The following is a 26,006-nucleotide window of genomic DNA, read 5'->3' as shown; positions in this document are numbered from 1 at the left end:
AAACTGAAATCAAATGGAATCAGAAAAAAAAATAAATCGCCAACTCGATGTAAATAACGCGTTCTTGCAGGGTTCTTTAACTGATGAAATATTCATGAAAAAGCCATTCCTTTTCGCTTTCCTTCAACCATTCGGAAGACATTATTCGCAACCTTTCAGCATTCAAATTATCCACAGATTCTTTACTGGAAAAATCACTCTGCCCTTTTAGTTCAAAGCCCTAACCAGGTCTCAGTCTCCGCGGCAAGGAAGAGAAATGCATCAAGTCACTTTACACCACGCTCCGTCGTCGAATTAGACCAACCGAACTAGCGATTGAGAGCCCGCTAGAACATGGCGGATTTCAGGCAATTTTTACCTCTATTACTATGTTGTTTCAAATATTTCATGTCTATAAAAAAATGTTTTACCTATAGCAACGCACGTGCAAGTAACTAGTAGAAGAAAAAACAACAAATAGGGGAGGAGCTTGTCTGCTTGCGGTGCGGGCGCGGGCTGGACCTGAACGGCGTTGCAGCCGCCGAACCCTAGGCGCGGGTCGGGGTGAGGAAGGGAGCGGGCGGAGCCGTGGAGGGGAGACCACAAGGAAGAGATCAGTAAAAAAAACAAAGTTGTATGCCCCAGCGCCAGTGGATAATTTTGAGAAACTACTATCCTCCATAGCTAAAAAAGCAAGGAAGAGCTGCTTTTTAGGAGAATCTAGAGGAAAATTACTCTTTGGTTGGCTTTTAACTTTTTCTAGAAGCAAAAGCAGGTTTGGAAGTCCAACCAAACTGTCGCTGTTTCGAACCGCCGACCTTTATAAATCTCATGATTGCGCGTCTGACCCGGATGGTGAGCAACAAAGATACGAGGGTTTATACTGGTTCAGACAGAATATCTCTACATCTAGTTTGAGCCGCTTGTGCTCTTGCACTAGATTTGCAGTAAGGATTACAAACGGGCGAGAGAGGGACCGGGCTCCCAAATCTTTGGTGCAGTGTGCGTGTGCGGCTGCCAGTCTAAAAAAAATCTCCCCCCTAGGTCTCTCTTTCCTCTTATAAGTCAAAGGGAAGGGAGTGGACACAGAGAGAGATTGCCGGGATCGCGCCGCCTCTACTCCCCCTCGCGTGGGCCCCGTTGGCCCTGTGGATGACAGTGGAGGCACTCCTATGCCGCGCCCAGGTGCGATGTGTGGCGTGCGCCCCAATGGAACGGGCAGCACGGGTCTGCCGAGCCGTAGGACGGGCGACGTGCGTCCCGCCGAGACGGACGACGTGAGCCCCTGGCGCGTTTTACGGCTTGAACCCCGATGCGGTGGGCGGCTGGGGATTGCCGTAGTAGCTTGTCTTTTCCGGGCTTGTCTTTTCCGGAGATTATATCGTTGCATGTCTCTACCTACTCTTACGCCGGAGGTTCATCCTCCGGCGTAGCCCGTCACTTCGTGAGGTCCCTAGGGCTCCACGCCTTTGGGGCTGACATGCCAGCACCTCATCCTTGGGGTTGGACGAGGCGGACGCGTCCGAACCCCCATCGTTGGGGTCGGACGAGGCGGACGTACCCAATCCCTTACCCTTGGGGTCGGGCGAGGCGGCCGTATCTTTCCCTAGTGCTTGGCATTGGGTTGTCGGTGCCCCTTCGCCTGGTGGGCCGTTACGTGGCCATACAACGCCCAGCCCGCCCGAGCCACGTACTTTGAGGGGACTAACTAGCAATCAGCGTCTTAAAAAGCGTTCTTCGGGGATCTATAATATTTGCTCCCGACGCAAACATACCCTCAGAACATAGAAAATTTCACTTTTTATCCCGTGAAATCATGGCGAAAGGTTTTAGATAGTTGTATCTAAAAGAAATTCATTGAGTTGCACTGGATAATTTGGGGAGAGGGGAATCTAAGGCTTCAGCAGGCTCTGCATTTTTTATTTCTTTTGATTGGCACAGAACATTTATTTTTTGAGACGACTAGAGACAAGAACAACGACACGACGAGCTACAAGAACAATCTATTTGTTGGACGCCAATAGACCCGAGTTGTGTGGGCTCTCGGGCCAGAGTCAGCCCACCTGGACTCTCGTCGCCGGGTAAGCAAGCTCTCTGTCTGGCTCTCCCCCATCGAGCCCACATCTCAAATTGGGCTTTTCCTTTTTGTTTTCTCTTGCCTCTCTCGATCTATCAAATTTTGCCATCGAGTCTTACACGGCCCAACCATGCCTCGAAGCAGCGCATCGTGCGCGTCCATCCACTCCCGAGCGCCTCCCTACCGCACGATCCGACCCTGAACCCTCATCCTCAGCTATATAGCCCGCTCTAGCGCGACGCGCGAAAACCCTACACGACGCAGCGCCGCCAGCCACTCCACCTCCCGAAGCCCCCAGGCCCCAGCGCGGCTGCGGCGGCGGCAAGATGGCGGTGGGCAAGAACAAGCGGATCAGCAAAGGGAAGAAGGGTGGCAAGAAGAAGACGTAAGTTCGCTCCCAGGCCCCGTTTCGTTCTTCGCATTAGATCCGTCGCTGGAGCATTTCGTCGTTCGTTTATCCCATTGTTGATGTTGATGCGGTGGTGATTGTCTTTTTTTCCCTGTCTTGCAGCGTCGATCCCTTCGCGAAGAAGGATTGGTATGATATCAAGGCGCCCTCCGTCTTCTCCGTGCGCAACATTGGAAAGACGCTCGTGTCCAGGACACAGGGTACTAAGGTTAGTGATTTTCTTGCTCCTCTAGATCGTTTCGATATGTCCTGCTGCTACGATTTCTGGGTAAGGTTGTGGCGTATCAGTTGTTCCTATGGCTATGTAGACCGCGGTAGTGTTAGCTTGTTGATAATTCATACAGTAGCTTAGATGTATTCCTGCATGCGCTTATTCATTTTGTATGTGAGTCTGATCTACATATTTCGACTTAAGAACACCTAGGACCAAACGGATGTCGTGTGGAGCTATCACTGTGTGCAGTATTTTTCTTGTAGGGTGTAATTCATCTTCTACTGCACTGATAATTGATATTTGATAGAGGATCGTAGTTCCTGTGCTGTATCTGTTTCTTGATTGCTGAAGCTATCGTGGACTCAAAATAGATTTTTAGTATTGGTATGGCATTTCCTTGGTGTCTGATTTCCCATCTGTTACGATCTTTATTGGAATCATGTTAGTCTGCATGCCTGGTTCGAAACACACTGGGGATTAGTTTTGTTATCCACCACCAATATTCTAGTAAGGTTTGTTGTGACTTGCAATTATGATTTTGGGACCTGAACTGTAACTTGCCTTTATGGTGCCTTTGCTGTTCACAATATCTACATGAGTAGTCTGTGAGCTATCACTGAATCCTGCGTTATTTTCTGTTACGATAATCTGTCATATAAATTAGTTGCTTATGCAATCTTTATTCAGCATGTAGGCACACTACTTGATGACATTATATGCTTATTCATGCATTGCTTTCTGTGGTTTTTAGATTGCTTCCGAGGGTCTGAAGCACCGTGTCTTTGAGGTCTCCCTAGCTGATCTTCAGAGTGATGAAGACCAAGCCTACAGGAAGATCAGGCTCCGTGCTGAAGATGTCCAGGGTCGTAATGTCCTTACCAACTTCTGGGTAATGATCTTCAGAACAGTTAGGCCCCTTACATTGTGTTTTATTTTATGTTGCTAACCTGTTCATTTTGTTTCTTAGGGAATGGATTTTACTACTGACAAGCTCCGGTCGCTAGTCAAGAAGTGGCAGACCTTGATTGAGGCCCATGTTGATGTTAAGACCACTGATAACTACATGCTGCGGCTCTTCTGCATCGGGTTTACAAAGAGGAGACCCAACCAAGTGAAGCGTACGTGCTATGCACAGGCCTCCCAGATCCGTCAGGTAAAATTTCTATCATTGTGTATGTATATGTATATGTATATGTATATGTAGAAGAGTTCTAAAGCTAGCAACGTATGTTTGTCATACATTGAATATGCCTATGTTAGCCTGTTTGTCTCAATAATAGTTGTGCCATATTGATACTGTTTGCAGATACGCCGTAAGATGGTTGAGATCATGGCCAACCAGGCCTCTACCTGTGACCTGAAGGAGTTGGTGTCCAAGTTTATTCCTGAGGTCATTGGCAAGGAGATTGAAAAGGCTACCTCAAGCATCTTCCCATTGCAAAATGTCTTCATCCGGAAGGTCAAGATCCTCAAGGCCCCCAAGTTCGACCTTGGGAAACTGATGGAGGTAATTGTTACAGGCAAAGCTATCTTGTTTGTGTTCAGATTATAGTTGGCCTGTCATTCTAATGCCCAATTTTGCTTCTCAGGTCCATGGGGATTACACAAAGGAGGACGTTGGTGTGAAGCTTGAGAGGCCTGCTGAGGGTGATGAGGCCGTGGTTGGCCAGGAGGCTGCTGCAGCTGAGTAGGATAGTTTATGATCACTATTTTGGTACTTAATATATTTGAAGGATATATGTACTGTCACCTTTCTGTCTGAGAACTAGATTTTGGCGATCTGGTAGTTCCTGAAAACAAGTGTTTTTAAGTTTATTCGTTTGTGGTTATTTGGATCGCAAGTTCTTGTGTCATCTACCGGTATTTAACTTGTTATCTGAGGATCAGTTTGGTGATTTCTGTCCGTGCTAGGTTCTGTGTGGTGATTCCGTTAATCATGGTTGAGAGATGGATTGTGCTGTTGAGGGCTGAGATGCTCGATATGCCTGTTGACTGTGAGCTGGTATCGGGCATCCGATTACTTTTCTATCGTTGATAGACAGTCGGCTCGAGCTAGCCTGGCTTCCGGAGATGCTGGTCTTCATGACTGTTGCAGTGTGCCGTTCCATGCGATTAACGTAACCCAGCATGAATTGGATTTCGTCACAGATTTGTTTTCCAAGTTACAATTCATGTGGCAACAAAACAATAAATTACAGATGGATTATCCATGAATTTGGATTAGAGGTCCAATTAAATTCACCTGTTTCAATTCTGTGAACAGCAAGATTTGTTAGTTAAGAAGCACTGCGGGAGCCTGCAGCCTACAAGTAGGACACTGTGCAAGAAAGTTCAGCCTGATGTCGCTGGGGAAGCACATAACAGCGGGCAAAAACTGTTCACGAATAGAAGTGAACTAATTTACATCAACAAAATCATACGCTTCCCACCTTTGCAAGAGATAAGTTAATAACCGAGGGCAACAAATGAAGAGAATTTCTATACGAAAACTGTGAACTTGCGCTACAGGTTCCTAATGCAGCATGATGGGGAGTTGCTTGGAGAAGTCCTGAATGGGTGACAACTCTCTGAGCTCGTACGCTGCTTGGAAGCAGTCCGCAGCCTCCAGCAGCGATCCTTCAGCCTTCAGGACAAGCCCAAGACTCAACCAAGCTCGGTGGTTTGTAGGCTCCAAACGGAGGGCATTGCGCAAGAAAGTTCTTGCAATGGATAACGAATTCCCTCCAATATTTCGAAGAATTTCTGCCATACAAACCATGCTCGGGACGTAATCTGGGTCGATTGAGAGGGCAAATGAGAACACCATCAGGGCTTCCTGGTGCAAGGATTGAGAATCCAGTAGAAGACCTGCAAAGGATCACACGAACACTTTCATACACTCATCTGTCAAACGAACTGGAATAACTAAAATATAACAGTTCTAGATACACATTTAATTTAATATAAGGTGCCTTGATATTAATACAGAAGCACAATATTATAAAGTTTCAAGGACTATCCAACTTTGTTAATGCCCAGAGCACACAGAATCTTAGAGAAGAAACTGGTTGAAGTCACAAGAATTTATTTAATTTTCTTAATTTTGACACAGCAATGGAATCACCGCAACCCACATTTCTGAAGACAGTGAGCAGATCCCTCCTCTCAACTCTATGCATAAGTTGCAACAAAGCAATCAAGAAACCGAATACCCAGTCTCAAACAAAGAAGCAAGAATCAAAAGGAAGAGCGAATGGCTGGCAAACAGGCCGCATACTGATCTCTCGATGGAGAACATGCTACAGCATTGATCATGAAGAGTTGTGGTGTCCTGGAAAAGAACAAGATAATGGACTCAGAGGCTCATGCATAGTTCAGCCACAATTCGTTGAGCTACTAAGGAGGAAGTTGTCCTTCAGGGACATGTTTGGCATTCAGGCACAAGGAGGCCCTGATAGTCTCAGCACTATTGCTACCAATGCGGAGGCTAAGATGGCGGCTGTGGCCGTGTCTGTGTGTGCATGTGCCTACTTGTGTGCCCCATCATGTGTATGTCTTCTATCGTTTCCACATCGACTTGTTTTGTGGTGTCTATACAGCTGTGATAACCATTGCAGCTGCTAGTAGTAAGATCAAGCTGTCGGTTTTAGTTTGCAAGTTGTTAGAGTTTCAGAGTTGTTTTAGTTTGAATAACGGGAAACCAACAATGCCTTTTGCTAAACTGGATGCACGTGGGCTAAACAAAACAGCCAGGAGGAACGTGGTCAAAGATCTGCGTACTCTGTGACCAGTCACCGGAAACAGCTGAACATCTTTGCCTCCACTTTCCCTTCACCCTGGAGGTTTGGGTGCACATAAGGACATGGTCAGGGGATCTGATTGCAGTACCACAGTTAGGAGATAGTGTGCAGAATTGGTGGTGCAACTCCTTAAAAGGCATTGCCAAAAAATAAATGAAGAGTGAAAGCTGCCCTTATGATGTACAGTGTGGAATATCTGGAAAGAAAGGAACCCAGGATTTTTGAGGGGAAATCAGAGCAACAAATCTAAGTGACCAGACTGATCATGCTGCGGAGAAAGGCATGTGAGAGCCTGAAGTTAATTTAAATTTCATGAATTGTAAACCTAGAGTAAGAGTAAAGCTTCCTTTGTCGAAAGAAAAGAGTAAGAGTAATGCTAGTTATTTCTGTAATCGCATTGTTGTAAGACTTGCATGCTGCTATATCAAAAAAAGAAAAGAGACTTGCATGCTGCTGCTTCTTATATGACAAGGCATTGCTCCTGCTGATTCTTCCAAAAAAAAAACCCTTTCAGAAATAGTTACCTCTGACATGCCAACACTTGGGATAAAAGAAATCAAGCGATATGGCTTTGTCAAGACAGATGTTTGAGTCATGCCATGCCTCGAGCTTTGTGTATATTGACGCCAAATCTAACCATGCGTCCATCTCCAACTTCTGTAGGGATTTAACCTGTCAAAATCAAGTGGATAATGAGCAAAGAGAAAACATGATATTTTTGTTAAATTTCAATAAAAAAGAGGGGACCGTACCTCCTTACAAGTGGTCGACTTCCAGACTTCCTTCTTTACTTGGATAGTCGAAAGCAAAACCCGAAAAGATTCCACTGCAGACTTGAACTGTCCACGGGAAGCTTGAATTTGCGCTTTCAGTCTCAAAATGTCCAACTGATCATCTTTCTCAGCTTCATTCATTGCAAAATCCGCTACTGCTTCAGCTTCTTGTAGATTTTGCTGTGCAGATAATATAAGAATTAATAATTTCCAGGCACTAACGGAACCTCCCATCACCATCTCAAGACACTCTGTTGCACTTTCAACAGCTGCATTGAGTTTCCGTTGCATTGCATTTTCCCAAGCAAGGCTATACAATATTCCAGGATTATACTTTGCCATTGCAGCAGCATCCTGCAGCAGCCTTAGTGCATCATCTTGTAATCTCGATCTGTCCAAGTCTGAGGTGGAGGACCTAGAAAAAGGTCCATGACAAACGCCAAGAAAATGGTTTACAATGCTGATGAAATGCATGTCACAACTTCTGAAAGACTTCATGGCTTTATTTGCAAATTTTATCCCTTCAGCAGCATGCTTTGGGTTCTTACAGCATAGTTTTGCTCCTAAAAGAAGAGATGGAATATGAGGCTTTCCCTTTCTCTCCAGTACACAAACACCATTCCTTATAATGTTTAATGCACTATCATCCATGCCAGCTGCACTATAGCAAAGTGCAAGGATATACCATCTCTCTGATCTGGTGTAGGTTCCAGGCAACAACATTTCTAGATGGCTGGCCATAACTTCATAGTGCCCAGATAATGACAGTGCATACATCAGATGGTTCACAAGTTCAGGATCCCATTTTATTTCTTGGAGGGATAGTTTTCTTGTCAGTATGAGTAACAACAAAATTGCTTCCTCTATATTGTTCCCAGGGCTCACCAGATTCCTTTCCTGAGAAAATTCTTGAGGGAACTTCACTTCAACACCACAATACAGCAGAGTCACTGCCAAATCTTTTTGTAAGTTGGCAGACCTTTGAGAATCTAGATTCCATGGTTTTGTAAGAGCTTTCCGATATGCGATGATGGCTTCATCAAAACAACCACTCCTCATCCACAGTTTAGGAAGATATTCTAGGGCCAAATGGAATATGTCTATTAGCTTACACTCTTCAGCAGTACCATCCGGAACACCATATGGCCATGCAGACTCTATAATGTCTATGATCGTTCTACATTCTTCTGCAGCATCTGCCATGATAAGGTAGCATGAGGTGAAATTCGGACGTATGCAACAAAGTTCTTTCAGATGCAGAAGTTGCCAATACAAAGCATAACAGATTTAATTTCAGTTTGGTGAAATACACACGTTTCAGTTTACAGAAAATAACTAGGCCGCACATACATAGGACAGCAGCAAACTTGCAATGCTTCTGGAGCTATGCACAGATTTCAGATGAAAATGCTCAAGTACAATAAAAGAAAGCACACTGAACAGAAATCCAGTTAATACCTGTTACTCTACCAAGGGTGTCCAAAGATTTTGCTTTAAGCAATATGGCCTCTAGAAGCAAGCTTACAGAGTGCATGGACATATGCGTTGACATTCCATTCACTTGTGAGGATTTCCTTCTTGAAGAGCGTGGTGGCACTCTAGGCTTGATACTTTCAGCAATAGCAATGGTCATTCGTGGTCTCAGGCTTCTTATATCAATTCCCTGAAGAACTTGCAATGCTGCATCAAAGTTCCCTCTCTGATGTTCCAGTCTACCTAACAATGCCCGAGCCTCCTGTTACATTAGCAAATAAATCTGACATTGAGCAAATCTTTGCAAGACAGCCTATCTTCTTTAAAGAGCGGAGGAGTTCAGCCAAACCTCATAATTTAGTGAAAGGGTCTCTTTTAGGTCTGATTCTACTTCATTTACTTGGCTATCATCAGGAGTTGTTTCACGACTTGCCATCTTTGAAGAAGAGCCATTTGCTGAGAAATCACGTGTCGCAAGAGATTCTGGCGATCGAGGAAGATCTTCAAACTTGGACTGGTCCCCGCTGCAAGTACATAACATGATCGCAGACATCTTTGGCATGCAGATAATTTAACTTATTTAGAAAAAAAACAGCTCTATCTCCTGGGATCTTTGCTTGGGCCAGCATTCACTCAGTTAGATTGCAGGACCTAGCAATGACAATAAGAAGTCTCAGTGCATATTCAGTATTTAGATACTATAAGCAAGAAAGTCATGAGCAAACTCATACAAGGCTATATATGTGGCAAATTTAACAATTTCTATTCCTAATTGCTCAAGTTAGAGTGCCATCTCAGATTAAACAAATACAGCTCTATGAATAGCAACAACAAGGAAGGTTCAGAGTTTCTGGCACATAACTGTGGAACAGATATACCAATCAAGTGACTAATAAGGACTAAGGAGGCAAATTCTCACAAAAGCAATAAAAAAAGTCTCACAGTTTTTTATACTCTTGCTCGTACTAACTCCCAGTAAGATTACAAACATCATCATCTCCTAGGGACCTAACACATATCAACATCACAGCAAGACGCCAATAACAGTAACACCCAGTCCAACAGTCTGTCAACAACAGCAATGGCCCACAAGGCCACAACGCAGCAGACAGATCAGTTCCATCCTCCATACATCCCAATCAATATTATTTCAAAAAAAAAATCCCAATCAACCATACCCCGAAAAAAACAAGGAAAAAATTGGAAAAATCCTGATGAAGAAACGCAGAATTGGACAAACCCCCGTGGATAATTGCATGGCAACCAGATATCCACTATTTACACCTCAGGAAACAGCAGAGCAAACCAGAATTCCGGGGCGCCGTGCAATCTCCCGAGAAATGCAGCACCCCAGCCCCCACAAAACGCCAGCGGACGGACTCAGCATGAACCATGAACGCCCGATCTTATCTCAGTAAATGAACTGCACTCCCTACCTCGGATCCCAAGTCCCGCCGGCGTGAAACTGAAGTCGCCGAAGAAGACGACGACGACTACGAACCTACTCGAACCCAACAACATCAAGCAGAAATGGATGGAAGTACCACGTCGATGCTCCCTCCACGACGCGGCAAAAAAATCCGCCGTCAGGAAAAACCCGGGCGCGATTGCTCAATGCAGTCGAAACATCCCCCCAGACCAAATTCCCTCCGAGGAAAATCGCGAAGAGCACTCGTGAAGAGCTCCCATGTTCCATCCAGGCAAGTTAGGGTCGGTTGCTCACCAACGAGAGGGATCGATCCCAATGCCGCATGGATCCCCGCTCCAGTCCGTGCCACCGCGCCCCGCCAATCCAACACGAGCAGAGGAGGCGGCGAGAGACGAGGTGACGCTTGCGAGGGAAGACTGGAAGAGTTTGTTGGGTGCGGTGTGGTGGTGTGGCTGGCGTGTGCCTCGGTGGAATCAGGCTGGAGAGGGCGGGCGGGTAGCGGGTTCGGCAGCGGGGGCGGTTGGCGGGCGCTGCTGCTGCTGCTGGTGACTTGGCGAGGTGAAGCATCCGCCGTGAAGAGAGGGCGACGAGACATGAGAGAAGCGTGGCCGTGTGGGGCGACGCTTTTGAGGGCTCGTACTGGGCCGGGCCTGATTTTGGGCCCCGGACCCAGCCCTACATGTCGGTGATTTTGGTGAAAATGATCGGCACGAGAACTGTGCCATGAAACTGACAGAAATGCGACCCCACCAATTCAAGACCTGCAGAGCAGAGAGATTGTGGCTGGCACCGTCACGCGCATGTTCGTCAGCGTAGTACATTTTAAAAAAATCGTGACTAAAATCTCCTCTCTCTTTTTTTTCAAAATTTGGAGATGTTTGAGAGCCGGATACAGCAAAGTTGGGTACCTTTAGAGCGTTACAAAATCCACTGGCTCGACAGGACAAAGCGCATTTAATCGCCGCCCCTTTCTAGCAGGAAGGAGCGAGAGGCCATTGAAGCGGCGGCCAGCTTTGTTGACAAAGGGAAAAGGGTAACTGCCCATGCCAGACTGCCACATGATTCCATCCTCATCAGGATTCAGGAACGTAGGAGCACGGGTAGCCTTTGACATTTCCGAACCCTTCCAGACCGGCTGTCCCCTACTCGTCTCGGCTACTCCCTCGCCTGCTCATCCACTGCCGCCAGTAATAAGAAGAGCCAAGCCGAGCGATCCGGGGTGACTGGTGACTCGCTGTGCCAGAGACGGGGGCGCAGTGATTTTCCGATCACCTAGCACCAAGCTGCAGTGGCGATCTTGGCATGTTCCTGGGGCGCGAATCGCTTTCCTGGGAGCGGGGCTGGGGGTCATGTGACCTCTTGTCGTCCCCCCCACCCCCTAAAGCTACTGCTTGTGGCATGGACACATCGCGCATCGCGACCACGCACGCAGCAGTATATGATCCAAAAGAAGAGAAGGATCCGATGCGCGGCGATTGGCTCCGGCGACATGTGCGGTTTGGTCGGGAGTCGGACGCCGGCCGGGAGTGGCTAAGGTTAGGTTAATCATGATGATTAGCGGCTGAATGCCGGCGTGTCCATTTGTCCCTGGTACTCTGCCGTTTGGCAGCAGCGCCATTAAGGTCGCTAGTAACAGCGTGTCGCTGCAACAAAGTTAGACCGGTTTTCTTTCAAGGAAAAAAAACAAAATTAGACCGGACAAAAGCGTACGAGCAGGCTCCATGAAAGTTAAGGATGGGGGGGTATTTAAGCCGCACGGCGTGTACTGAGCCCGTGGAAGGCTACTGGCAATCAAGTCGGGGGAGGTACCGTCACATGCGACGCATTGCTGACGTGCTCCTGTCAGGGGCCGCACTGTTGGGGTACTGTACGGGCAATCCGAACCCTCTTCCCCCGCTCTCTTGAGGGGAATTTACTCGCGCCTGACTCGTCGGAACGTGGGTGGATCAGGCATTCAGGCCTGCCGATCCAATACTAATTTCACTGTCTGTCTACCGCTTTTTATTGTGTGAAAACAAGCGAGAGCAGGCTGAGGAGAAACAGATGTCGTCGGGAGAGGACAAGTAGAACTGGAAACAGCGTCACAGCTCACGAGCATCGTATGCCTACGGTGCAGTCGCTTTCTCTGGCACTTTTGTCTAAAATGAGAAAACACAATTACTCTCTAGTACCAGTACATAATAGTACAAAGCAACCTGTTAGGGCGCGTCTAGCAAATGTTACTGAGAATTAGTGCTCACTTACCTGAGTAAGCATATAGATTTGTCTCGAACGTATTTTCCAAAAACTAATGTTTACAAGGCTGTACAAACGTACCAATAGCAAAAATTTGCTGCTAAACAAGTCACTTTTTACGACCATTTCAAATGACGGGGTAAGGTGATGAAAGACATGGCAAGGTACGACCACATAAATTGAATGGAACATGCAGTGTAATTTCGCTTTCATTCTTCATACGATATGAGTGCGGCGATTAAAATTGAACTGCTACTGCAAGCACCAGGAAGCCCATCAGGAGATGTTCCTGCGGGCAGAAACCCTTGTGCTAGTGACCTCGAAACAAGCCAGCAACGGTCCAGCCCGGCAAAGGAAAATGCAATGTTGGCAACCCGGTGCAACAATTTCTCAGGTGAAACAATCATCATACAAAAATGCTAAAAGAAGATAAGGCTACTCTGTTTGTAAGCTCCCTGACAAAAATATTACAAGGAATCGGGCAGCCTTGCAGTTACAGACAGCCCTTCCAGCCAGCGGAAACAATCATCATACAAAATTGCTGTATCCTCTGCGCTCCACCGGGAGAAACAGGTAGTAATGTACAGCATATCGAAACAAAAGAGGACAATCTTATTGCCTAAGACGAAAGGGGCATTAGCTCGGGCATCTGCGATGGTTTTCAATGTGCCAAGTATACGGTGGACTACATTCCTGTTACCGTTACAACCTAACCTTCTTAGCCTTTATCCTCTTTGAAGCCATGTAAGTCACAGCAGCAGAAAGAGTGTACCTAAAACAGCAAACAAAACATATGAAGTGGTGATAAGGTGGAAGGTGCCCAGAAGAGATTATCACATTTACAGAGTCAGCATCACATGATTAATGTCATCTAATTCTGAATTCAGTAAGCACATGCACCAACATATGCCGTCTCCAAGCTCATCACATGTTCTAGGAAGTTCGAAAACTCAGTAAATGAGTGTCCACTGCCCCAGATCCTTATTACCTTATTCTCAAATTTCTGTGCCTCATTATCACACCCACAATTGCATTTCATGTGCTAATCTTAGATCCCATTGCTTCAATTACGTAATGGACAAACATAACAGAATGTGCAAGCCGGAGAAAAATAATACTGCTATAAAAGCAGTGTGGTGTGCAAGAAGCAATGTTTCATCGGGAAAAGGCTATTGTCCAATCATACAAGGTAGATCCACCTAAGTAAAGCTGTTTTTTTTAATATATTGATGGTTCCAGTTTTTGTTCTGCACAAAACATGCAACAAACAGGAGCGTTCTATGTTCAGCACAAGTATTTCTTGTAGAGAAGACGCCAACTATCATGGCCTGGCAGTGATGAACTGCCTGACTCAGTCAAGTTATAGATACTGTGGATTTGTAGAGGCAATGAACTGTGTATATCAAATAAATTCAGATATTGCCATCCAAACAACCAAATAAGAGCAGCAACAGACTCGTCTCTATCAGGATTCAGGATGAGTGAAACCACTGGTAACAGTAGTCAAAAAATAAAACTAACACAGAATGAAATAATCCAGCTGCAAAGCCTGATGGGCTTGGGGTTAAGTTCTTACCATGTAAAAGTGTATTTGAGATGGTCTTCTGGCATCACCGAGTGACGAATCAAGGTGTTGACATCTTTTGGAACAGGATAAGGGTTTGTCGGAGAGACGTCTTCATTTGTATCTTCTATATAAACAGTATTTTCAGGAAGCCCACAAGCATGAGCAATCATGGGAACATCCACATAAAACCACTGGCCACTACTGGGCTCATTCGCTGGAACAAATATGCTTGGCTTCTCACTTCCTCGGATTACTCCAGTAACTCTTACAGGAGGTTCTCTCGGTTTTTCAATCTGCAAAAGGTAACTTGCATAAATTTTGAGCCTAATGAAGCAATACAAATACTCCATCCATTCTCAAATCTATACGTTTAATACAGGCAAATTAGTTGAAAAGGAACTCATTTGCTTGTCCTAAACATCATATATTTAAGGATGAAGGTAGTACAACTTAAGGATTATGGATACTTTTAATGATCTAAAGCAGGTACAGTACTTGTGGCAACATGATATTGATTCAATTGCCACAGACCAACAACAAGCCTACATTCCATACCATTTATCATTCTAGAAGCCACAAATGGTCTTAAACAGGTCTAGTATAAGCAATAAATATGACATGACTTATTTGATAAATTGCTGCCACGGCGTTATCATGTACAAGGAGTTTACATACCATGGCACAAAAAATAACATTATAACAACACTCACAAAACACATGGTACTCTGATTTGATGAGCAAAGTAGATACATTTAGAATTTGAGGTAATAGATTGGAAGCTAAGCCAAAAGACTGGGAATAAAGATCACCTCAGGAGATGATTTAGGCTCATTAGACCAAAACTTCCACCATGAACTTTTTCCATCTGGCTGTTTAACAGCTTTTGATTCTGAAGCTTCATCCAGGATTTGGTGAACCTTAATGTTTTTATCACGCCATCCACGAGGAACCCATCCTCTATTCACAAGGATAGGTGACTGCAAACTGACAAACCATTTCTCAGAAAGATAAATGACTACATAAAGAGTACCTGCAAAATATTATGGTTGATTTTTAATTTCTAAGGCTGACAGGTGGTGACGTGGAGTTATGAGCTATCTATGACAAGAATGTGTGGGAGATAAAGTCAAAACAGGCATAGCAAACAGGCTTGCATCCTCACCCACAATTCTGCATGTGCTGATCAAGAACAATGAAGCTATCAGATAGCATGAAGCACAAACGCTCAATTATGGACCTAAAGGTCCCTTCCAGACATACTTTAACAAAATACCAAGCAAATTTGTCTTTTGAGATTATTACTTGGGTTGGGGAGTTCTCTGTGGACAGTTACAGATTAAGTCTGAACACCCCACCGTCCACCCCCATTGCACACATACATCACCAATTGTTGCAACACAACTGCAAATATGTAGGATTATTGCCAAACATGTTTCTACAATCCTCTGTATCTCTTGACTATCAACTCAGTTATCAATACATGAAAAGATAAACAGGAGTATTTGAATGTTATTTTTTCCTTCAAATTTTCAATGAAGATAATTACATAACTTTTCAATTCATTCATATCCAGCTGAAGATTTCATTGTCCATGGAACGGCAATAGAGGGGTATGTACACCAAGCCAGTTAGAATCAAAAGAATTCAAATCACTGCCAACTCGAGCATCTTCCACTACTTCAATTGTTTTGGTTTTACCCTAACATAAGACACATCTTCCAAGCTTGATACCCTTTGTCCTTGTTGAAGAAATATTTAGTAGTTTAATTCTACTACACTAAATCACCATTTTCGAATTTGACCACAGACAAGCTTTTACGGTTTACAAGTATCAGCCATTTTCACTACAGTAGCTTTTCAAAAGAACTTCCCAAAATAAAGGGTATCAAGCTCAATCATCGTGATAGTTTCCTTGCAAGAGTGCAATGTTGGTTCTCAAGGTAATCTGAAAAATAGGAACTGGGATTCCAGCATTTTCGAAATAACTTACCTGCTGGGCTCAGTCGACCTGGGAATCAACGGAGTGATCACATAATACCCATTCTCCGTCACACCCGAGATGCTTCGGGAGCGAGGTCCGACGAAAACCGACTTCTCCTCGTCAAAATCGCCCTCGCACACGATCTTCCGGAACTCCAGCGCGTCCGGATCACGCAGGGCAGCGGACGAGGTCGCCTCGTTCCACGCTACAGGCTCCATATCCAGCCTCCGCGTCCTGTAATCCAGCATCTCTATCTGAGGTCGAGAAGGAAACACCAATGTGAGGTCTCGCCGGCCAACAAAACGAAGCAGTGAGTGACGAGAGCGCGTGCGCGGTATGACCTTCTCCTGCCTCCTGAAGAGCTGCCATGTGCCGAGGCCGAAGGTGATGGCGCCGGGCGCGAAGAGGAAGAGCTTGGACCACGCGCTCGCATCCTTCCCTGCCCCTGCGAGTGGAACACGACAAGATTTGCAGATGATTCGCGAGGCATTTCGCAACGATTAGGGTAGATGGGCACCTAGGGGCGGCGGCGCGGCGGCGCTGGGAGGAGGAGGAGGTGCGGGTGATGAGGCGTTCGAAGTGGAGGCGCGGGAGGGGAGGAGGCGTTGCTCGCCGCTGCCGCGCAGGCGGAGGCGGAGGTGCTTGGAGAGCGACGCCGCCATCGCCGAGGTCAGAGAGGGTCAGGGGTTTGGAGTTTGGACTTCGGACCTGTCGACGGGGGAGTGGGAGGGCAGAGCATCAGCGCACAGGGCAATCTTGCATTTCTTTTGGCCTTTTGGGGTTGGAATTTTAACGGAGATTTCGAGAATGAAAGACTAAGTACTGTACATGTTTACTGTTTATAAATATCCCAAACTCTTTCAGTTCTTTGACATACATGTCATTTATGTTTGTTAGGAATTTAGATTTTGTAAAATAAGATTTTGGATTGACAAAAATAGTGGAAAGGTAAGAAAAATTGCACCTCGCAGGGTCAAAAAGGGGTTGAAATTTGCCTGAACCAAAGTAAGGGCAGCACATAAATTTAGTCATATGATGTATGAACCCAAGCACAAAAAGAGATACAGAAGGCTGAGAAACTCCACGAAAAAAGGCTGGAAAATTGCACTAATGACTGTTTACATACAGTGAAGAAAGTGCCATGAATCGAGCCTCGAAGTAATTTCTCACTAGGATTCGAATCCTCTTAATTCCTCTGCAGTTTCTAATTCTTACCTGATCGATTTCCCACCCCATCTCTCGTTATGTGCATTTCATATTTTAAAATAGCTAGCAGGGCCCTCATACAGATTTGTCTGGTTGATCGTGTTGTTTTTCACCAATGTTCGCTCGCATTGACAACACTTCATTCAGTTTTGTTTGATCTTCAAGTAAACAATGTGAAACAAATCACACTGCTCAAATTGACCAAGCAAATGTGAAACACAAAGGGCAACCTCCTGTAAATTGTAACAGAGCACGCGCGTGCACACCAGACGTAGTCTACCAACAAAATTATGAACACAACATCCCTGATCAATACCTCTTGCATAATTTACAGCCCCAATGCTACGCGACATGCAAAAAGAGAGAAACCGGAGCACGCTTCAAGTGTTACAGATTTCGATCAATTCTTCTTTTTCGAGTGCTTCACCAGCCAGTCGATGACGGAATCGATGTTGGTCGAGTTCTTGCATGATATCATGAAGCATGCCACTTCTCGGTCAGTGATTGTCTTTAGGCCCCTGCAATCATTCGTCAGGCAGTAATGAGTTCAATGTATCGAACTGATAAAAAAAGTAACGGACTGCAGTAGCATGCCCTTACATGACTTCAGTGAAGCTTTGCTTAGGGAAAGCTTCAGGCTTATCAATTTTATTGCCAATGACTAGTAACGGGATCCCAGTCAAAGATGGCTTGCTCAGGAGGTCATGGAGCTCGCCTTTTGCAATGGCCATGTTTTCTCGATCTGCCGCGTCAACAACATACCTGCACAACCAAAACAATTTAAACATCCAACTGTAGAAGCTCCCATTCCCTATTGATTGATTATATCAGCTATGACCTTCAGAAAAAATCATGCAGCAAGTTTCAATGAAGCTAGTTATAAAATATAAAATCTGTGGAAGTGAATCAGAAAAAAAAAGTACAGCTGGTACAAGTTCCACCTCATCATTTAAGCAAAGATAACAGAAAGGCAGAAACAAAAAAGGGCTTCATCATTATCCACAACAACGAAAAATAGCCAAAAATGCGAACAAATAAACAATGTACCATCACCATCATACACAGCAAAGCAAAACAAGAAAAAAATGGGTAGTAAATAAACAATTTCATCATTATCAACAAAAAGCAAAATAACATAACTACATACAAATAAGCAAGGCATCACAGGACAGCTAAGCCACAAACCAAACACTTATCCCGATCATAAAGACAATTAAAATATAAACCAAAGGAACAGAAGTAGGCTATGAGAACCTTAAAGAAAGCCTTTAGAAAAGTAGGATAGTTCAGAAAGACTTTGTACATAAACCATACTATCAGCATGATATAACCATGGCCTACCAAAATAATAGACATGTCTAACAAGCCACAACTAAGCATGACAGCTGATGAGCATTAGTTCTATAGCTGTAAATGGCAGATTAGACATGAAAGACATACACAATTGCAGAAACTGCACGGCAGTATCTCTCCCACATGCTCCGGAATCTTGGTTGGCCTCCAAGATCCCACAATTTTATTGTGACATTTCCTTTGGTTACCTTTCTCATATTGAATCCTACAGTAGGAATCATATCCTCACTAAAGCCACCAGTCTGCAAAAAAACATGTTTACCCATGATAAATATATTTCATCAGGCATCCAGCATAAGAGTGGTACCAAAAGGATGTCTGATACTTACAGCAATGACATTCACAAGTGATGTTTTCCCAGCATTTTGGAGCCCTATCAAGGAAAGCTCCATCTCTTGCTTGAAAAATAGGCTGCAGATTTAAGAAAGCAGAAAACTGTTATTCAAGCAGTCAAGCCCATCAAGAAAAACGAATGGCAGATTATATCAGTTCATCCCTTTGCTTGGAAATCGGAACATATAACTACAAATGTCAAAGTAATGCTCCACCACCCAACAAGTGCATGTGCAAGACATTCTTAGAATTGAAGCTCTTTTGTATTTCTATGTATCTAGTCCAAAGCCTACCACCTACCTGGCTGGCAGGTAGAGATGAAATAAATTTAGTCTACTGGTAGCTATACTAGTATATGTCAATGATTGAGGAATAACAAATAATTACCAGCCTCAGATTAAGTCTGGAATGCTATCCAAGAACTTACTAGCGGTAATCAATACTTCAGCATAATATGGAATCCATACGGGCGAAGTATATAACAAAAATAACGGCGCCTTGCAGGATAACAAGACATTGCGAAACATGGCACTAAATAAATCATCCCTTTTCCGTTTTGAATAAGTGATCTTCACAAATTTCATGTGTTGCAATCTCCCCAACAATTTTTGGTCAGCATGTTCAATTAAAACCTTTTCTGTTGAGAAAAAGTCCGATTAAAGCTTGATTGTCATAAGGAACTTACCCGCAAAGCTCCAAAATACCAAGTTTGCAGACAGAAACCAACCACAAGAACACAATTACTTTTCCCTAATAGGATCACGCTGTACCGATCACATTCGCTATATGCTAGAAGCTTTCCACCAGCAAACTCCATAGCCTCCGTAACCATCTCGACCAATCAAACCAGAATAACCCCCAGATCTCCTATCCACCGATGATCCCCGCACCCGGCGGCGCAATGCGCCGCAGATCAAACCCGCGAGACGACGGAGCAGCCCAAGAGCGTGCGTATATACCTGCGGAGCCAGTTGAGGAAGGCCTCCCAGAACCCCATGGCGCCTCGCTCCCTTCTCCTCTCCCCGGACCCGAACGAGAGAGAGAGGAGGCAGGCCCTGCTCCGGTGGCGGCGAAGAAGGCGGAGGGGATCGAGCTTGGTGGGGCGGCGACGGGTTAATAGCGAGCGGACGCGGCGGGGGAGGATTCGGTGGTGGCCCTCCTGTCACCGCCCGCGTTTACTTTATTTGGAGGGCGGAGGGCGACGCGGCGTGGATGGGGCGGGGGACGAGGGGGTGACGGGGAGGAGAGGAGAGGACGCCGCGACCGCGAGCGAGCCAGCTGCGGCGATGAGGCGAGGGGAGGCGAGAGGAGGGAGGCGGGGGGTATTATTGGCGTCCGGTCCGCCAATCATACGGCCTCGCGTGGCCGCGGGTGATAGGGCGGCCAGCCACGAGTGCCGTTCCGTTCCGGTATCCGCTCCCCTGCCAACGGGAGGGATTCCAACTGGGTGGACTGGTCTGGTAGGCTGGTAGCGTCGTCTATCCCGCAGCTGACCTGATTCCGCCCTGTTTTCTCGGGGGGTTTGCTGGGCACCTGGGCCGCCAGCCAATCGCGGTGTAGTAGCGTTGCTTTGGGCCCGATGGGCTTGCTTGGCTACTTTATTGGGTTGAGTTGGCCCAAGGCTTGTTTGCCCAAAAAACTATTTGCTTGCCGCTCGTTTTTCTGACCCGAGCTGCGTGGAATCGTAGGAGTCGTTGAAGAGACGGGCCACGTTAGATGCGAAGAGATCACTGGGCAGTATGATCCGTTCTCACTCCTAAGTACAGCAGCTATTTTTTATAGCGCAAGGATGCCTAGCCTTTTTGAGGGAAATTACGGCAAACTTTATATTGATGCTAGGTTATTGCATATATTATTTTACGGGGGGTAAAGGGAGAGATTTTTACAACAAGGTCAAATACGTGTGCCCAGCCTCAGAAGTCAAAGTTCGTGAGAGCAAAGCCGACTCCCCCCCGGCGCGCAAACTGCCGGCTTCGGCACCAAGATGCAACGGGCGCACGTACGCGCACGGCTCTTGCTCTGGCACCATGATACCAGAGATGATCCAAAACCGGCGTAGACATAGTAGGTTTATTGGATCTTCAAGGAGTAGATCGAGTGGTGAGGATCTTAGCCAAGATGAAATATCTTACTAAGTAGCTGCTGCCATCTGCCATGGTGCCGCCGTTGAGTGGTGACGAGGTGGCGACGGAATCGGGAAAGAGGTAGCAGCGGCGAAGTCGAGGACGGCAGTGGTGCGGTGGGCTTTCCCTTCGCTTCAGCACTTCACCTGAATCGGTGGAGGTGTGGTTTTTATGGGGTACTCCAGCGCCGGCCATCGTTAGTTAGCGTGCCCGGTGTCCCCTTTCCTTTATGCAGTGGTGCTGCGCAGAGGCAGGTCCACTACCAGGGATGGCTAGCGTGTCCCCGATCCGGGTGCGTGGTTGAGCCGGGAGACTCGATCCTCGACCGAGTAGAAGATCGCATCTAACATTGTCTCTTTCGATCTCGGCCTCTCGTACTCATTACTTGTACTTCATGTCTACTTCTCAACGAATCGACATATACAGCATGCTGCATCATGACAATTACCTTTGTACCATCTGACGCGACGACTATAATATATCTTTTTATCTCGCAATAGACACTAGACCCCTTTATAATCCAGAAATTATAGGCTTTATCATAGACTCATGTCGACTGAGTGTTCACTGAACATATTGGGTGGTAAGCCTTTGGTGAGTGGATCTGCAGACACTTGGTACTTGTGTGTTCAATACTTTCAATATGATTCTAAACTTTCTCCTTGACAATTAACCTCTTAATGCCAATATATTTCGCAGCACACTTGACCTATTGTTATAGGAGTGAAATACTTAATTCTGGGTATGACTTTATCAACTTTAAGTGCCTGCTTGTTGGCCTCATATCATGTTATACTATGGATATGCATCACTGATGGTACCACAAGTGTGTTTATTTTATTTGGAGCTTTTCCACGATAAAACTCCAACCGCGAATGTTAGCAACTACTGTGGATTTTACTACACATCTCGCAGAAGTTCTATCTTTATACTCGCAACTACTTGTTCTTTCTATCTTAATATGAGGCCTATAATACTTTACAAAATCACAATATATTCTTAACTCCATTCCAGTGATCTATATCTGAACTGGGCTTTTGCCAAAATATTCCGGATACGTGTGTTACGTTAGGGTGAGTTCTTACTTGAACATTCTTTAAGCTTCGATAGATGAAGCACATTTCATTTGATCGATCACCTCTTGGTTCCTAGGATTTTGAAATTTTCCAAATCCATCACCCTTGACTATAGGAGTAGGTATAGTTTACTCGCATGCATACTATATTTATTTCTTTAGAATATTTTCTAAGTACGTCTTTTGCGATAATCCTAATATCGCTTTTTCTTCTTTCTCGGTGAGCTTCAATTCCTAAAAGCGAAAGAAGCTTCATCGAGACCTTTCATATTATCATTAGTGGACAAAATTTATTCTTCTGCAATAGCAGATTAACATTACTACTGGTGAGTGAGATACCATCCACATACAGGATAAGGAAAATGAATTTTCTGTTCTTGAGCTTTGCATAAATGCAATTATCTTCCTCATTCTCTTTAAAACCCAAATTTTCTTATCGTTTTATCAAACTTTAAAATACCAATATCCAAAGCTTATTTTAATCTATAAATGGATTTCCTCAGACAGCATCCCATACTTCCTTTTCTTCCATGATAAAACCTTTAGGTTGAACCATGCGAATGTTTTTCATACAAATTCCCATTGAGGAATGCCGTCTTTACATCCATCTTACGTCACTCTAAATCATAATATGCCACTAACGCTATTGTGATTCTAAAAAAATCCTTGCATGAGAATGGAGAAAATATCTCATTACAATCTATTCCTTTTCTTTGCGTGCATCCTTTCGCTACAAGTCGCACTTTCTATCTTTTGCATTCTCTTTGGAGTCACATTTTATTTTATAGATTCATTTGTAGCCTACTATTTTTACTCCTTTAGGATTATCTTCGAAGTCCAAAATTTGTTGGTACTCATTGATCTCATTTCATATCGCATGGTCTCAAGCTAATTCTACGAGTGAGTGCTTCTCATGGCTTCTTCAATTAAGGTGGGATCACCATCCGTTCGAATTTTCTTGTTAACATAGACTTTTCTAACTTTTTGAGATCTTCTGGGAACGACAACTTATGGGATATCTTCCATGTGGGGCCGTTGCAGCTCTTCGTCATATGCAACAATATTTTTTTAGTTCCTGAAGGACAGGTTCCTCATTCCTCGTTTCTACAGGAGAACTGACCACGGTTCTTGAATCATCGGAGTGGACGAGTGTACCCACTTCTCCTTAAAGCTAACTTCTCGGGGCACCATGCTCCCACTGATCATGTCATCCTTCAAGAAGAAATGATAACCTTTCGACTTATTTGGATAGCCAATGAAATGGTAACTTACTGTCTTGAGATCTAACTTTTCAACATTTGAGTTAAATACTATGGCCTCAGCTGGAAAACTTATACGGTGTTATGGACATCGACTTACTAGGTACTCGATTGGAAATATGAATGACGGTTCTTACCGCCTCCATCCATAAACTTATCGGTAGAGTGGAGTAAGTTATCATACTTCTCACCATATCTATTAATGTATAGTTGCATCTTTCAGCTACTCCATTCTGCTGAGGCTTGTCCAGTATAAATACTGGCCAACTATGCTATCTTCCTAGTATAAATACTGGCCAACTATGCTATCTTCATATTGGAACCGTAAAAGGTCCACAAATTTAGCTGTTTCTTTACATAGAGGTATCGATATCAAGACCCTCAGGGACCCTCCCCTGACGGTCATGGTCATTGTTAATAGATCATTCTTGCCCGCAATGCATACTATGCATTGCATTCGATTTAGAGTACAGGGGAATGGAGAGTATCTTTCTTAACTTATCTCACAATCCTCCATCTCAAAATATAGCGTAAACTTTACTGCCATAATTTTGAAAACTATTTAGAATTCTCGTGAACAAGGAGATATTTATCACTTACTTCATTCACATGACTATATTATGCAAACAAAATTCTTTCATAATTCGTAAGGGAGTACTCTTTCCTCATTGCACTTCAAGAACTTGACAAAGTCCTTTAATAGCGATACTTCTGCAAGTCATGCTCGCATATTTTTCTTTTCTTTTCTTTTGTGTCCAACTTTTTTTTTCCCGAAACTCATTTCGGGTCAATATGATACTACAAGGAAAAGCTTGAATCTTTTTATTGATGTGCTCAGCTCGGTTGGTGGATTCAACCTGTCAAGCCTTAATTTTTCCCTTTCCTTTCGTTCCAGTATAATGACTCCATCTTAGTGGTCATATTATACATTCAAAAAATATGCATTCTACCATTACTAGATTACTTCGCAACAAGCTACTCAATTAGAGTGCTCGCATATGCTTGTGAAGAGTTAGCTTAATGGACTCTACACCTTCTTAGACTTAGCAATGGTGTAATTTGGGATTGCACCCCTTATGATGTTAACCGATTGAATGTTTAATGACTATGACACAATAATAGTGCACGATCAATTCTAAGATAATATAAGAGCTATCCCAAACTTCTCTCGCTGCGCGAGATGCACTAATAGCACATGAGTCATCACAAACTTCTTCTGGCATTCAGGATATTAATATCATAAGTACAATGCTAAAACTTCTCTCGCCATACGGGATAATTCCGTAAAAAACAGAATTAGCTCTCGGGACATAGAAAGTGTTTGTACATCTAAAACATCAAATTCTAAAATAAATCTGAATACTTTGTAACACACCTTTTTAATTCAACGTTGGTCAAATTAAACATGCATCTGACTTATTTATAACAAACTCTGTCATAATGACAAAAACATTCACACATGCTTTTCCGATTAAATCTTCCCGTTGGCTCCAATTTAATTAGAAATTAATAAACTAACAATTGCGGAAGCTAGTGAGAGAATAACTAAACTCATTTTCGTCCAAAGCCTTTCCCTTCACGTACCCCAGCAAAACAGCCCGTTGGCATGCAGCTAAGTAATCTCAAATGTTGATGGAAATCAACGGATGTACGCCTTTTTCTTTTGGGCAGACGTACAATATTCTTCTTCATTAATTCTATATCACCGTTGAGCAGAAATAGAACTAATACATGGAAAACTTATAAATAAAATTTATAACATTGCTATCATCAACGTTGGTCAGAAAATAGAAATATCATAATTAATTGAAAAACATACGACTACTCTTCCAATTAAATTTTCCCGTTGGTTCTAATTTAATTGGAAGATAAATATAATTGCAGCAGAAAAATAATTCTATTTAGAAGCAATTCTATCTTATAAACATTTCAGTGTACTCATCTACTCTCTAAAAAAATATCACGTTGATGCTAATTAATTAGAGATTAATACGGTTAAAAAACTTCTAAAAAATGAAACTAATTCCTACTGAGTGTGCGTGCGCCTTAGCACTTGGCTCGGCTCGCTGGGCCGAGTCGGCCCAGCCTCCTTCTCGATCGCCTGGGCCCGGGGCCCGATAGTCGACGGTTGGGCCGCCAAATCGGCCCAGCGCGCTGCGCCCTCTCTCCCCCACCTTGATCTCATCTGCTCAAGCCGATCCAACAGCTGAGCGCACATATCGGTGGGGTAAAAGGGCGGCCGGCTCGGGCTCCCCAAACCCTAACCCTAGCTTGCTCCTTCTTGCCTGGCTCGGTCCGATGGTGCCGCTGTGCTATTACCCCAAGCCTTCCTTCCCTTCCTCCCTCTTTCTCTCTCAGCTACGCCAGAGGCGGAGGCCACCCATCGCGGTCGGAGGGAGGAGACGGCGCCGCCGCCGCAGGCCCCCTCGCCGGCGCGCGTGCTCGCTTGTGCGTGAGAGCGCCGCTGTCGAGCGGCCTTTGCGTCGGTGCCTTGAGCCCGATGTGCGCGCCGCCAGTGGCACTCAAGACGCTGCGCCTGCGCCCTTGCGGGCTCTCGCCGCCGCCGCCTTCCTGCTCCCTTGTGGGCCTTCTCGCCGGCGCCGTGTGCAACCGAGTCGCGTGTGGCTCCACCGAGGAGCTCTGCTAGGGTGCCCCTATGGCGGTGGCGTGGCCGGCGGCCGAGGTGAATTCTTCCCTTTCGGTTAGGGTTTGGTTTCTTCTTTCGATTCAGGTCGAGATCG

The 26,006-nt window shown here is 44.8% G+C and overlaps 4 protein-coding genes across 6 annotated transcripts; 1 reads left to right on the top strand and 3 right to left on the bottom strand.

Moving 5' to 3' along the window:
• Nucleotides 1–2,283: 2,283 nt before the first annotated feature.
• Nucleotides 2,284–4,582, top strand: LOC112877889 (40S ribosomal protein S3a). The gene is made up of 6 exons (XM_025942267.1): nucleotides 2,284–2,441; nucleotides 2,568–2,673; nucleotides 3,431–3,568; nucleotides 3,647–3,832; nucleotides 3,986–4,186; nucleotides 4,269–4,582. The coding sequence occupies exons 1-6, from the start codon at nucleotides 2,383–2,385 to the stop codon at nucleotides 4,368–4,370; spliced, it is 792 nt and encodes a 263-aa protein (XP_025798052.1). The 5' UTR covers nucleotides 2,284–2,382; the 3' UTR covers nucleotides 4,371–4,582.
• A 415-nt stretch (nucleotides 4,583–4,997) lies between these two features.
• On the bottom strand, nucleotides 4,998–10,695 carry LOC112877887 (protein NPGR1). 2 transcript variants are annotated; one of them, XM_025942264.1, is made up of 7 exons: nucleotides 10,428–10,695; nucleotides 9,054–9,355; nucleotides 8,690–8,966; nucleotides 8,344–8,427; nucleotides 7,211–8,265; nucleotides 6,983–7,130; nucleotides 4,998–5,526 (listed from the first exon to the last, which is right to left on the bottom strand). In XM_025942264.1, the coding sequence occupies exons 2-7, from the start codon at nucleotides 9,264–9,266 to the stop codon at nucleotides 5,192–5,194; spliced, it is 2,112 nt and encodes a 703-aa protein (XP_025798049.1). In that variant the 5' UTR covers nucleotides 9,267–9,355; nucleotides 10,428–10,695; the 3' UTR covers nucleotides 4,998–5,191. The 2 variants fall into 2 exon arrangements, with proteins under 2 accessions (XP_025798049.1, XP_025798048.1); XM_025942263.1 differs by having other exon boundaries at nucleotides 7,211–8,427; nucleotides 10,428–10,694.
• Nucleotides 10,696–12,721: 2,026 nt separating this feature from the next.
• Nucleotides 12,722–16,671, bottom strand: LOC112877888 (surfeit locus protein 1). 2 transcript variants are annotated; one of them, XM_025942265.1, is made up of 6 exons: nucleotides 16,434–16,671; nucleotides 16,258–16,361; nucleotides 15,926–16,170; nucleotides 14,745–14,919; nucleotides 13,945–14,228; nucleotides 12,722–13,140 (listed from the first exon to the last, which is right to left on the bottom strand). In XM_025942265.1, the coding sequence occupies exons 1-6, from the start codon at nucleotides 16,576–16,578 to the stop codon at nucleotides 13,071–13,073; spliced, it is 1,023 nt and encodes a 340-aa protein (XP_025798050.1). In that variant the 5' UTR covers nucleotides 16,579–16,671; the 3' UTR covers nucleotides 12,722–13,070. The 2 variants fall into 2 exon arrangements, with proteins under 2 accessions (XP_025798050.1, XP_025798051.1); XM_025942266.1 differs by lacking the exon at nucleotides 16,434–16,671 and having other exon boundaries at nucleotides 15,926–16,150; nucleotides 16,258–16,427.
• Nucleotides 16,672–17,281: 610 nt separating this feature from the next.
• LOC112877890 (ADP-ribosylation factor-like protein 8a) lies at nucleotides 17,282–20,104 on the bottom strand. The gene is made up of 5 exons (XM_025942268.1): nucleotides 19,768–20,104; nucleotides 18,805–18,886; nucleotides 18,563–18,717; nucleotides 17,723–17,884; nucleotides 17,282–17,640 (listed from the first exon to the last, which is right to left on the bottom strand). Exons 1-5 carry the CDS (start codon nucleotides 19,803–19,805, stop codon nucleotides 17,523–17,525), a joined length of 555 nt encoding a protein of 184 aa, XP_025798053.1. The 5' UTR covers nucleotides 19,806–20,104; the 3' UTR covers nucleotides 17,282–17,522.
• Between the last annotated feature and the right edge of the window lie 5,902 nt (nucleotides 20,105–26,006).

This window comes from Panicum hallii, chromosome 9 (assembly GCF_002211085.1).
Source record: "Panicum hallii strain FIL2 chromosome 9, PHallii_v3.1, whole genome shotgun sequence".
Taxonomy (NCBI): domain Eukaryota; kingdom Viridiplantae; phylum Streptophyta; class Magnoliopsida; order Poales; family Poaceae; genus Panicum; species Panicum hallii.
This window is presented reverse-complemented; position numbering and strand designations above follow the sequence as displayed.

Coding starts and splice junctions, on each gene's coding strand:
- LOC112877889 (XM_025942267.1), top strand. CDS start 2,383: ATGGCGGTGGGCAAGAACAAGCGGATCAGCAAAGGGAAGAAGGGTGGC. Junction 2,442..2,567: donor AAGGGTGGCAAGAAGAAGAC/GTAAGTTCGCTC, acceptor CCTGTCTTGCAG/CGTCGATCCCTTCGCGAAGA. Junction 3,833..3,985: donor AGGCCTCCCAGATCCGTCAG/GTAAAATTTCTA, acceptor TACTGTTTGCAG/ATACGCCGTAAGATGGTTGA.
- LOC112877887 (XM_025942263.1), bottom strand. CDS start 9,266: ATGCCAAAGATGTCTGCGATCATGTTATGTACTTGCAGCGGGGACCAG. Junction 8,967..9,053: donor CCCTTTCACTAAATTATGAG/GTTTGGCTGAAC, acceptor CTAATGTAACAG/GAGGCTCGGGCATTGTTAGG. Junction 5,527..6,982: donor CAAGTGTTGGCATGTCAGAG/GTAACTATTTCT, acceptor GATCCTTTGCAG/GTCTTCTACTGGATTCTCAA.
- LOC112877888 (XM_025942265.1), bottom strand. CDS start 16,578: ATGGCGGCGTCGCTCTCCAAGCACCTCCGCCTCCGCCTGCGCGGCAGC. Junction 16,171..16,257: donor TCTTCAGGAGGCAGGAGAAG/GTCATACCGCGC, acceptor TCTCGACCTCAG/ATAGAGATGCTGGATTACAG. Junction 13,141..13,944: donor CTCAAATACACTTTTACATG/GTAAGAACTTAA, acceptor TTGCTGTTTTAG/GTACACTCTTTCTGCTGCTG.
- LOC112877890 (XM_025942268.1), bottom strand. CDS start 19,805: ATGGGGTTCTGGGAGGCCTTCCTCAACTGGCTCCGCAG. Junction 18,887..19,767: donor TTCCTCAACTGGCTCCGCAG/GTATATACGCAC, acceptor TTAAATCTGCAG/CCTATTTTTCAAGCAAGAGA. Junction 18,718..18,804: donor CACTTGTGAATGTCATTGCT/GTAAGTATCAGA, acceptor GTTTTTTTGCAG/ACTGGTGGCTTTAGTGAGGA.